General features: G+C 34.7%; 1 protein-coding gene across 1 annotated transcript; it reads right to left on the bottom strand.

Moving 5' to 3' along the window:
• Nucleotides 1–2,233: 2,233 nt before the first annotated feature.
• LOC144851568 (solute carrier family 28 member 3-like) lies at nt 2,234–7,341 on the bottom strand. The gene is made up of 7 exons (XM_078709096.1): nt 7,210–7,341; nt 6,689–6,850; nt 5,902–6,158; nt 4,814–4,988; nt 4,222–4,380; nt 3,223–3,403; nt 2,234–2,915 (listed from the first exon to the last, which is right to left on the bottom strand). The coding sequence occupies exons 2-7, from the start codon at nt 6,788–6,790 to the stop codon at nt 2,842–2,844; spliced, it is 948 nt and encodes a 315-aa protein (XP_078565222.1). The 5' UTR covers nt 6,791–6,850; nt 7,210–7,341; the 3' UTR covers nt 2,234–2,841.
• Between the last annotated feature and the right edge of the window lie 6,460 nt (nt 7,342–13,801).

Below are 13,801 nucleotides of genomic sequence, written 5' to 3' on the forward strand. Positions count from 1 at the left end.
AAAGTAAAGGTGAGCCCCGTGTTCATTCTGAACATAGGGTAATGAACTCATTAAGCCTCAGCATGATGTGGTAGTTCCTTTCCACGCCACCTTATCCTCCCTAGTATTTTCAACCAGGTACTCATTTACAGTTGAGTGGACTGCGAGTTGTCGGGAATTGAATTCGGGTATCTCTCTGTATGACAGCCAAGTGTCCTAACCACTCGGCTACCCAACTCCATCCCATGAGACGGTAAGGTAAAATGTGTGCAATATACTTACTTTAAAGGTTTTTAATACATTTAGAAGTTCGTCCATTTCTCTCTTTAATGAAAATACAATTGGACTTGTTGTAAAGGTGTCAAAAGAAGACTTTGAAGACAGTCGCCGCATTAACCGCGACTTTCGTATGTTTACTGCTGGCACATTTTTCTACATAAAAAATAATGAAATTATTTTAATGACTTAAAAATATCATAAACATTTACAACAAGTTCACACTCTTATTTACAATTGTTACAAGGTTCTTATCAATAAAATTACGATTTATTTTTTCATAGTTGTGATGACAAAAACGACAAAAGTCCAAGATTCACAAAAAAAAAAACAATGACAAAGACAACTTAACAATTTCATATAGGCCTACACTAAATGTATTTAACTGTTATTCTTTTAACGTACCTTAGAATGCAAATCATCTAGTTCTGCTAAGTCGATCACATTACTTCGACTAAGTCTACACTTAAGACTCATGATGATAGTAAGACAGTATGTTATTGTGGTCTTAGATGGTTTAGTAAATGTATAAATTTAACGACTGGCTAAATCTTAAATTAAGTCTTAATTTATACCAAATAATGGGAAAGTGACGTCATTATGTTGTTTACAAGACACATGGTAGGTTTAACACCTTGATAATTACAACAAAAGAAATCTGGAGTATAATTAATTATGAGAGTAATTAAGTATCTTCATTACTGGTAAATAGGTAATTACTTTATACTAATTTCCTTCGTAATAATGTGACTGAAGCTAATTGATTCAAGGAAAACAGAAGATGTTTTGACGACAGTACACGCAACTTATAATTCTTTTTCTAGTTTAGATTATGTTGTTTGTAGGTCGAAATAAAGTAGGGGGCGTTTAAAATTGCTTCGTTTAACTCTTTCATGACTTAAACTACTGTTATTGAATGAAGTGCAATAATTTAACGACGAAATAATTGGACCCCATTCGACCAGACCATTTGCTTTTTATTTTGAATGAAGTGCAATATTTAGAAAACATATGTCACGAATTTAAAATGAAAATGTCCTGTTGTTGCTCGTATTGGAGCTATGTTAGGGTTCGTCGACTACTTGATGCAATTAAGATATTCAATGCATCACGACAATACCGATTCCGATTAGAAAATGTTCTATGATAAACGATATGATTACAAAGGAAACAGTGCAAGTTCAAAAGCCGGGCAATTCCTGTAAATCATCTGTGTCGACAATCGACGTCATTAACTGCGCATTGGTGGAGCCGACAGCGCTCTGACATAACTGCGCAATGCTCTGCGTATTTACACTCGGCTCCGCACAAAAAAAAAGCTGAAGTCGAAGAAGTCTGGTCATTGTGGTGACTTACCCATACAACTTGTAAAAGAATATTTGTAAATGATAAATGCTGTACCGCTTCCCTTATCTTTAATTGCTGTCTTTCCGGAGTTGTGGAAGTTTACTCTTGATGTGATGTGACATGCTAATGCCCTAAACTTTAGTCTTGATAACCTTATCTGAGTGGTATGACCGTTACAATCACGATATGCTAATTATCGGGGGGAAATATAATGAATATTCTACCCCTACCGAAACCGCTTAGCTCAACCACTTTAGATAGACCCCTAATTGACTACAGCTACCCCACTACCGAAACTGCTTAGATCAACCCTTAGAAAGACCCCTAGACCTTCCCCCCTCCTGAACTCCAAGACTTACCTGTTATATCCAGTAACATATCCTAATGGTAATTGTAATTGACAATTATGATGCCGTTGTTATTCTGCTATTGTGAAATTGTAAACCATTTTTTTATAGGTTTAAATTTGTATTACCTGTATTTTTATCTCGATTTTGTATTTGTACTTTTTATAGCCTAATTGTAAATCTGTTTTAATTTAATTTAAAAAAACTTTTTTTTGCATGTAGGCCTATTTATATTTATTCATACATTATTCATTATAAATAATAATAAATCAGGAATTCGGGTATTGTACAATATGCACTTTAAAAACACAAATCCTTTTCAATAACTAAATATTGAATATTATTATATTATTCAACAAATATTATTCTATTAGTTTCAGTTAATCAATTCTTAATATTGCAACCAACAATAACACGCCTTAGATTGACCCTTATATAAACGTTTGACATTTACTAAGAGTTCACCACAGAGCCATATGAAGAAGGGTTACGTTGTAATCGTTGCACTTTGTAATAACCTGTCGTAATTTGTATCAACTACGATGCACTTTACAATCAATTGACCTGTCGCACAAAGTGTTACGTAACTCACACGTGTGCTAGGCCTACCGGCACACACCTCAGCAATGTTAGTACTGTATGTGCAAATTAAAACTTTTGAAAAATATTGGCGGCGTTCTTTTGTATCACTGCTTCCTATGTCGTATGACTCTGGTTCTCGATGTTATATCTCTGGGTTATCGCAATCATTTACATTCTAACTACATGATTCAAAACTTACTAAAATTACTTGAATTTACATTTCTATTCTTTGAAATTATCTGTAAAGACGGGGCATATTATATTGTTTAAAGAATTATGTAAATTGTGTTGAGTATATTAATAGAAGACTCTATGTAATAGTCATCATCTTTGTCATCATGTCTGTCGTCGGTGACGTTTCCTCGTCTCCTTCGTATAATATGCCTACAACATAACCAATACACATTTATAATCTATTTTATGATTGTCATTATTAAAAGATTTGTTAATAATATTCTTGTAATTCTGGTATATCATTGAATATACACGTTTAATATCAATTCCCTAACATATACAACTCAAGTCGCAGTTATTTCATATCTTACTAAAGGAGACGATGCCACATATAGAAAGGACATGTGAATACTAGATGATAATGATGTTGTATATAATTGGACATAATAGTATCTTTATTTACGCCATGAGTTAAAAAAATTGTTAAAATTGTACTTGAAACAAATTGTAAATTTACCTGCAATGCAAGCTGTCATAAAGCAAGCAGTGGTTCCAGCGATGAGGGCGCGAATTGCAACTTGTGCCAGGTCACTCTTCCTTTCCGGTGCCATTGGCGTCAGTCCTCCTAGTTGGATTCCTATTGAGCTTATATTTGCAAATCCACAAAGTGCGTACGTCGCAATAACCTCTGAGCGTTTCTGAAATTACCAAATTATGTCATTTAAAGCAACATGATATCATATCTTATAACATTCTTTGAATAAGGTTTATCGCAAATAGCTTGAATTCGCGAGGAACCTCATTTTACAATGCATGGTGAGAAGTGTTTGGGAATGTCACGACGCGTACGGACAAATCACATACGTACGCTCCCAAACACTTCCCATCATGCACACGCTATTTGCAAAAAACCTTATGCAGTAAGTCAGTAATTAAGACACAACAGTAACAAAAAAAACATTGAATAATGAAAATGTATAAGACATCAACGTTTCCTTAAAGATGTACTGTATTTCAAAAACATGAAAAATGAAGATTAATAAAATCAGATTTCGAATATACCATTCTGTAGTTTTAATCAAGTTAATCACTTTCGTAGAAAAGAAAAACGGAAAAATAATGTTTTACTTATAAAAAACGGTTAAATTCAAACAAAACATGTTGACTGTTTTTTTGCTTTGAATTACAGTTTTTAAGGTAAATATTTTTTTTTCGATCCAGTTTTGGTCAAAGTAAATAACTATATATGATATTAAAATGGAATTAAAAAAACAAGTTAAACAAATATTTTTCAGGTGGACAATATATCTTTAATCGTCATCACAATAATTGAGTTGACAATAAAGGCATAAGCCTACAGTATAAAAGCTAATATCAATTAACAATGAATATCAGTAGTAATGCCTGGTTCCCACTTATTCGAACGGTGGTTTGTCATTGGTCAACTCGCTGGCGTTGCGCGTACGTCTGTGCGTTGCGTCTCTAGTGGGAACCACGCTTAAGGCCTAATACCTACCGAAATAGTTCCTGCTTCAATGATTTCTCCCAGACGTTCATATGCCACGAATTCATTAATAAATGTTTTGATACCAATCAATTCGGCAACCAGCCTACAATCATTCCATTCGACACCCATGATGAATGCTATAGGCATAAACACGTATGAACAGATCAGCTGTAACAAAAAGCAGAGTTACCGTACAACCACGTGATGAGTTGCTTATGAATGTTGAACGTTTCTTTTACGCAGTTTTGCCCATTTATTAACTGTTAACTGTGCATTGACAACGAATAATCAAATTATGATCCGAATATAGAAGAGAAATGTACATAACTTTAAAGCAGAGTAGAGCTTCAGCTTGGTTGCCTTGCCTTCCAATCCCAAGGTCTAGGGTTCAATCCTGACCTACTGCCAGGGTTGGCAAATGAGACTTAGTTTATAAGCACGATAATTGGCGAGTTAACGTGCTACGTGTTAACAATAGCTTTTATCGTCAACAAAATAAAACTAATGCAAAGAGTTTATAGCATGTGTGAAAATAATTCAGCTGGCGTGCATCTATTGTTATCTAACAGTGTTTAAATCTGTCGTTAAGTCTGGCATTTACCTCGAAGGTAAGGGGTGGGTCCTCGATTCCAACAAGTCCACCAAACCACGTAAGAATAGCATTACAACACGCCAAGATGGCAAGGAAAGCAATAAGATTAGCAGCGATGTTTGCTACTAGTGATACGGCAGTTGTGGCGCCAAATGCCGCGGCTTCTATCATGTTTCTTTCTTCACTGAATAGATAGAAAAGATAAAAAGCTGATAATATAGCATTACTTAAGGGTTTTTCACACCTGTTCCGGCACGGTTCCGGTCCGGCGCCGGCAAATATAATCGAACGTCAATGTTTCGTTTTTACGCGGCTACGCGCATATCGATTGGCGCATAGCCGCGTAGAGCGTCGTGAAAGCGAAACATTGGCGTTCGATTTGCCGGACCGGAACCGTGCCGGAACAGGTGTGAAAGACCCTTAAAGTATGTGTGTTTAATATATTCATTGGAAAGACAGAAATATATTTACATATTGATTGATTAGTATTGGTATACGCTATAACACTTTGAACTAAAGATTGCTAGTGCTAACTTCTAAAGCAATTGCCAATTTGGAAAACCCTTGCCAAAATTAGACTTTATATTTAAGAAGCCTATGTTCTGCTTGCTGCTATATATACATTTTGAGCCTGCTTTCTTTCTACCCTTTGTCAAAAGTATGGCAATTTGGAAAAACCTTGCCAAAATTAGATTTTATATTTAAGAAGCCTATGTTCTGCTTGCTGCTATATATACATTTTGAGCCTGCTTTCTTTCTACCCTTTGTCAAAAGTATGGCAATTTGGAAAAACCTTGCCAAAATTAGACTTTATATTTAAGAAGCCTATGTTCTGCTTGCTGCTATATATACTTTTTGAGCTTGCTTTCTTTCTACCCTTTGTCAAAAGTATGGCAATTTAGAAAACTCTTGCTAAAATTAGACTTTATGTTTAAGAAGCCTATGTTCTGCTTGCTGCTATATATACTTTTTGAGCTTGCTTTCTTTCTACCCTTTGTCAAAAGTATGGCAATTTAGAAAACTCTTGCTAAAATTAGACTTTATGTTTAAGAAGCCTATGTTCTGCTTGCTGCTATATTTAAGATGCTTATATTTACCCTTTTGGTATGTTAACCTGATCTGCATTTGCTGTTTTGGATTCTTCTGTTTCTGGCCAAAATAGTTTAGCCATAGCCAGAGCAGCTGGAGCTGACATGACTGAAGCACTTATAAGGTGTGTCGCATCAATACCAAATGAGATATACGCTCCAAGAACGCTACCGGCGATTGTTGCGAACCCTCCTGTCATTATCGCATGCAGTTCGGACAGTGTCATTTCTTTTATAAATGGACGGATCAATAGTGGAGCTTCTGTCTATAAAATATAGCGGTAATACTGAATAAATCAAGGAATGTTATTGTAGTTTAATGTTGCAAGGACTAAAATGGTAGATGTGTTCCTGTACTGAATTACTTCTTAACAACAAGGAATAATGATTGTCGTCGTCCTATACTGTTCTTAGTTACTTCTTAATGGTCTACAATGTCTAAAATGATAGATGTGTTCTTGTACAGTTCTTAGTTACTTCTTAATGGTCTACAATGTCTAAAATGGTAGATGTGTTCCTGTATTGTTCTTATTTACTTATTAATGGACTACAATTGCTGAACCACAAGCACAAGAGTTGCACCCGACACTCCTCTGCAGCCGTTGTGGACGGACATGCCTTTCTCGCATCGGACTTGTAAGCCACAAACGAGCCTGTGACAGACGTGGACAAACCCCTTCATAACATCTTCGTTCGCGAAGCAAAGCCAAGGACAATGTCTAAAATGATAGAGTTACTTCTTATTATCATTATCACCACCACCAATATTAAAACTATAAACTAAGCTTAAACTCACCATGCCAACAAATATATTACCAGCAGCATTAAGGGATTCACTTGCTGATGTCTTCATCGTGTTTTGCATTAGCCAGGATACTTTACTAATGATAACTTGCATTACTCCCAGATAGTATAATACTGAGATGACACTACTGAAATAAATAACCACTGGCAGAACCTGTAAACAAATATCAGACAGTCTTGAATTATACCTTAATATTAGGACTTGAGAACCGTAGCTCATTCGTCCCTTCGACGTCATAACTGAAAACTCCTCCTTAACAAACGGGCGAAACTATCTATCTATAAGCTTGGATCTAACAGGAACAAATAAGAATAGGCTTTCAAATTGTTATTTTTTGGTATAATGCTGTATACATAGACAGTTAACAAATAATTACTTTTTTGTATCGTCCTGGTCAAGCACATCACAAGATGACAGTTTTATTACTTTTGCTTTTTCTGTACTCTCCTGTTACACTCTTTTGTTGTTATGTAGAAAGATTGAAAATAAAATATAGTTAAATTAATGCTTACTGAAAATGCAAAGTAATGATCCTGATAATTTTCACCAAAAACAAATTCTGCTCCAGCGTTTGCAAAGCCAAGGAATATCGTTACGATGTCTCCGAGCCAATCGAAAATTGTCAGCCCGATATCGGTGCGAAGGACAAATAATCCAAGCAGAAACTGAAGTTCTAAACCCCAAATCACCGGCCTCCATTTAATCTTTTAATGATAAATCAGACAGATGAATGAAGGATGGAATCGATAATATAGATTCAATTCAATTTATTCCGGATTTTATAAAACAAACAATAACACATACATAACATGCTAGACCCGGGGGACTTTAACCGCCGAAAATCGCTTTCGATGGGACTTCCCAGTCTGCAGATAATATATAAGTTACGTTTAATTAATTTGATCAAATTAAACCTAATCAGCAAATAACAACACTGGTGATCTTCTTTGAAACGTTCAAGCAGAGGCCTAACAGTTGATATTACCTGGGCGCTTTAGAACAGCCTCGGTAACAACAGTAGATTTGCTACTTCGGAAGGTGTCTCAAAGTTTATCTGAACATTATGGTACAATTGGTCGTCCTAGTGTAATAATCACATCAGGGAAGAGTTAAATTATAATTTAACTCTTCCCTGATCACATGGAACTGTAATATACTTATACGTACCGAAACGTAACCTACATAGATAATCAGCAAACGTTTACGTTCGGCATAATTCTTTCCAACAGTTTTAAAGTATCCGCTCGAGCATTATACTGCCCTCAATATAGTATTTGTTGTAAATCATTTAATCAGTAATTATATCTCTTTTCATATTGTAGCTCTACTATATTTCTATTCAGTGCTCTTGTTGTTGAATAATAGAAAAATAAAAAAAAAACTCTTTTTATTTACAATGGTTATGTGATGTGATGTTCATTAGACCTACCTGTCTAGGGTGTTTAGAGAAAACGTAAGTTAGAAACACGAATATCAACAGCCCTGCTGCTGAAATAAGTTGTTCTGGATTTTGTCTTGTTAGAAAAAATATTGCAATAACGTGGCCTGCAATGATGATGATATACAGTGGCCTAAAAGAAGATAAATATAAATATAAGCGGAGCTACATGAAACGCCTTTATTATTAGCTTGTCGCAGTATTGTATGGGGAGGTGAACACGTACAGTTTGTTGTTGGCTCTCTTGAAAATATAACCTGATAGTAGCTAGTGGGAGTAAAGAGTCTCCAACCGATAGTGATGTAGTTTTCTTTTGTGGTGCCCTGTCTCATGTTCTGGCTGTTATTTATTATGTTTGTGTATTTTATTGTTTGTTTATTGCTTGAGACAAGTAAATGAAATGAATGAATTTATGATTATCTAAAATCTGATTTTAGCTTAATTAGTGATTTAAAATTACCATTTGATATACTCCCATTTCTCCATTATCTTCTCCCATATTGGTGTCCAGCATTTTGTGTTGATGGCTTCCCCAAAACTATCACGTATTGCACCATAACTTAATGCAAAAGCAACAATTCCCGTCCAAATTGCCAAAATCTGTGCACTCTCCCAGTCGTAGTAACATGCGTAACTAAAGTAGGCAATGTACGCCAAGAGGAAGACTATTTTGGTTACACCTATGATGATGGTCTTGTGTTTGTTGTAAAATTTTGAAAAAGATGCACCATAGGAATCTACAATCTGAAAGATAATGTAGTAGTAACAGTGTATTGTTAACGACATTTAACGTTATAAAAATAATTATATTTTAAGGGCTGACAGTGATCAACGGTTTAATAGTGAATCAACGGTAAATTAATATTTTGAAACCCATGTACCAGTATTCTTAAGTATGTTTAACTTGTTTGTCTTCTCTGTTTCTGTTTTTTTTAACCATTTGTTCTTCTACGTCCTGAGGACCTATTTTGCACCTCAAATAAATCAAATCAAATATTCTTGAGTTGCCTACTGTAGTTGTGAAAACACGGCAGAAGATAATTATGTAACATAAACACGGCAGAAGATAATTATGTAACATAAACACGGCAGAAGATAATTATGTAACATAAACACGGCAGAAGATAATTATGTAACATAAACACGGCAGAAGATAATTATGTGACATAAACACGGCAGAAGATAATTATGTAACATAAACACGACAGAAGATAATTATGTAACATAAACACGGCAGAAGATAATTATGTAACATAAACACGGCAGAAGATAATTATGTAACATAAACACGGCAGAAGATAAGTATGTAACATAAACACGGCAGAAGATATGTAACATATCTTCTGCCGAAGACATGTAACACATCTTCTGCCGTGTTTTCACAACTACAAACTGGTTGCGTATTGCCGATTGTTATATGCATACATATTTATAATTGAAACTGAGTTAAATAATATAAAATGTATAATTACTGCCCAACATCGATCAGACGGTGAAGTTTTTGTGTGACTGACGTCATCTGCTTCATTTGTGACGTCATCTGCTTCACCTTTGACGTCATCTGCTTCATTTGTGTCGTGATCTACTGTGATATTTTCATGTTCAAATCCACTGTTGTCTATTCCACTGGGTTCTTTATAGATTTTCAACTCCACAACATTCTAACAAAACAGAGTAATGTCTAAATTGCCTTAATTTACGTCACATACAGTAATTTAAATATACAGCATTGAATATGAAACTATATCACGTACTTTTAAAACATAAAACAAAAAAGACAGTGTTTCTATGAGACATTCACAGTATTTTACAGGACATTATATAAATACAAAATCTCTAATTCACAGTAGCCTCTCTAAATAATTTATTTCTTAGTATTTAGATAAACGTGTATTACATCTACATTATCATACAACAACAGTCTCCGTATTAAGATAATATTATTTTGAATATTAATAATGAACAGTGACATTACAAAACAGTTAGGGCCACAAGATATGTTTGATAGAGAGGTGTGCTAAATCACAATAAATTAAATATATTTATCGCTGGCATAAGAAAGACAGATTCATGCAAATATTTACATTAATCAAATAATCTTATAGACAAACTCTAAACGAAATTATCCTTGCATAGTCATGACTAATTATTAGGGACGAATACTCAGAACTCGGAGACGAATAGTGAGAATTCGGAGAAGCATAGACAGAACTCGGAGACGAATAGTGAGAATTCGGAGAAGCATGGTCAGAACTCGTGTACGAATAGTGAGAATTCGGAGAAGCATAGTCAGAACTCGGGGACGAATAGTAAGAATTCGGAAAAGCATAGACAGAACTCGACAAACAGTCATATCCATAATTAAAATAAAGGTCTAAATATGACCTATTTTAATTACGAAAATCGACACCTGAAAATAAAGAATTTACTTTATTATTTATTTAATTTTCCTTTCTTAGACCATCAATAGAATTTTAACACAGTAGTTTTAAAGTGTAAGAATGTACACTGATAAGAACAGAAATTGGAAAATATATCATTCGTTCTGACCATGATTCTCCAAACTCTTAAAGATATCATCATTAAGGTGATCAACTCAATTGCGCCAATAAAACAAGTTAGACTTAAACAAAACATAGCACCCTGGTTTACCTCCGAAATTGCTAATGAAATCAAAGTAAGAGACACACTTTTAAAACAATTCAAGAAAGATAAATCTAATCTAGATATATACAAATCGTATTGTGCCTCTAGGAACAAAGCTCAACAAAAGCTAAATCTAATTATTTTCTCGATAAGATTTAATAAGATGAAAATAAAGACAACCCTTAAAAATTATGAAAAACTCTCAAACAAATTGTGAAACAAATACTAAAATAGTTCTCGATGACAATGGAAAAAAACTTTCTGTCCAAAAGGCGTTGCCTCTCGTTTCAATGAGTTTTTTACGAATGTTGCGTCAACACTCAAAATGCATAGGCTTATTTACCATGTCCACTAACGATCTTCATAAATACTACGTAAAATTAAAAGGTAAAATGTTTAAGCTAGAGCCTGTTACCATAGAATTTGTTAAAAATCAACCTGAAAGCCTAAATGTAAACAAAAGCGTCAGTCTAGATAATATTCCCTCAAGATTTTTACGTGACGGTGCGATAATCTTGGCTGAACCAATAGCTCATATCATTAACCTTTCGTTTAAAATTTAATCTAATTGTTTTCCTCATGATCTAAAAACAGCTAAAGTTACCCCCTATTTCAAAAAAATACTAGAACATGTGTTGAGAATTATCGGCCGATTAGTATTCTGCCTAGTACGGTATCAAAGATTCTTGAAAAATCTGTAGCAATACAAGTTGAAAATAATATACTTTATGCCTATCAATCCGGTTTTCGGCAGGCCCATTCAACTGAAAGCAACCTCATAAATCTCATCGACGGTTTAAAAAACAATAAGTCCAAAGGCCTTCTTACTGGAATGGTTCTAATTGACTTACAAAAAGCTTTCGATACCGTCGATCATGTGATTTTAATTAACAAGCTAAAATGCATGGGTTTTAAGTGTACTGACTGGTTTCAATCTTATCTCGCTAACCGTACACAAGTTGTCAGTGTGGATGTACCTGCTCTGAACCTCTTATAGTTACTCATGGTGTACCGCAAGGTAGCATCTTGGGCCCTATTCTTTTTTTATGTTATTTAAATGATATTGCTTCTTGTATTGATTCTGATGTTCAATTATTGCTATATGCTGATGATTCTACGATTCTGTATTCTCTCACGATGCCACCAAAATTGCTCATAAATTAAGTATTGTCCTAGCTAAGTGCCAGGACTGGTTAACTGAAAACAAATTATCTTTACATGTTGGCAAAACCGAAAGTATTATATTTGTAACAGAGCGAAGCTTAACAAAGTTAAAGAGTTTTCTGTGGAATTAATGGGCCGTAGAATCAGAAGTACTAAGTAAGGTAAATATTTGGGTATTGATTTAGACCAATATTTATCATGTGATATTATTGCCACTAGTGTTATCAGTAATAAGGTTGAAGTTTTTACATAGGCAAAGTTCGTGCTTGAATACACAAGAAATATTTCTTAGAAAAAACGCCGCTCCTCGACATTTTAAAATTAATCATTTTTCTTTTGATCAATTTATGATTAATTATTAAAAAGATGTCCTTTATTCGCAAAGATACATACAAATCACAGATAGTTCTTTAATTATGAATCACATGCCCATTTTTTCACTAGTTAATTGTATACACAGCACTTGAAAAAAGACATGTGTACCTTTCCAACAATGTATTATTTGCCAACAAATATTAATCTACTAATTCAAAAATGGCAGTTAAAAATGGTCAATTTGAACTTTAATGTGCTGTAGGCCTGTTTGTCTGACCTCAACCTGAACTGTAGGCATGCAACTGAACACTCGAGACAACGTGACTTCTCAAGTGAAAATTCTTCCACAATCTGTTGATTCGCGCGTGTCAACCAATCAAAGGGCAAGAATCCAAAATCGTTCAACCGTGAGCCCTCATAGACTCTTTTCCCAAACCGTTTTTTTGGGTCCAGCAGCTGGAACATATAAATTATAGTCGAGTTTCCTTTTTATCAAAACTGTCGGCCTTAGATACCAAAGCTACCGCTATGAAACAGCTTATTAACGAATATGTATGTAGGTGCGGTACGACCAGTTTTAGAATATGCGGTACCCATTTGGAATGGTGGTCTTACAATTGATCACATTAATGCAATCGAACGGGTCCAGAAACGTGCCTGTAGAATTGTTTTGGGTAGGAATTATACTGGTTATAACGATGCTTTGGTCACGTTGCGCCTGGATGGTCTGAGTCACAGGCGTCACCTATGTATTGTCTTTGCTAAATCCATCTTGAATCCTTAGTCTAAATTGTTCTCACTTCTTCCTTCCAGGGGTAATGTTGTGCACAAATACAACACCCGCAATGCCGACAGGATTCGCAATGTCAATTGTAATACAGTGCGTCATAGTAACAGTCCTCTACCTTATTTGATTAACTTAATCAACGAATTTAATTTGTGAGTTGCGCCCTTCGATCCTTTTTTTTTTTTTTTAAATTGTAATCACTTATTTTAATGTTATCATGAAATGCAATTCAGCTTGGGACGCATGCGTCCCTATATGCTGCTATATTTTATGAATTTTTTTTTTGTAAATTTGTTGTTTTCATTTTTGAATAAAGATATACCAGTCAATAATATGTCCTCATGGGACATAGCTGGCTAGAGCAGCGGCGCGAAAATGTCGTAAACTATTAAGCGCTGCTTTAATACCATGTACATTTGACTATTCTGCCTCGGCGTGGTACGGCGGTGTCAATAAGAATCTTAAACATAAATTACAAACTGCCCAAAACAAGATGGCACGTTTTATTTTAAATGTTGGTCCGAGGTCTCACATAGGTGCCAAAGAGCTTTCCGATCTTGGGTTTCTTAATGTCAGCCTCAGAAATAAGTTTTTAAGATTAAATTATGTTCACAAAATTCGCTATAATTTTAATACGCCTTCTTTTCTTAAGGATAACTTTTTATTAATTTCTGATCATCATAACCATTTCACCAGGGGTACAACTTTTAATTTTGCCACTCCTAAGGCTACTGGCGTTAATGATTCGGCTTTT

Source organism: Antedon bifida, chromosome 1 (genome assembly GCF_963402885.1).
Source record: "Antedon bifida chromosome 1, ecAntBifi1.1, whole genome shotgun sequence".
NCBI classification, from domain to species: Eukaryota; Metazoa; Echinodermata; class Crinoidea; order Comatulida; family Antedonidae; genus Antedon; species Antedon bifida.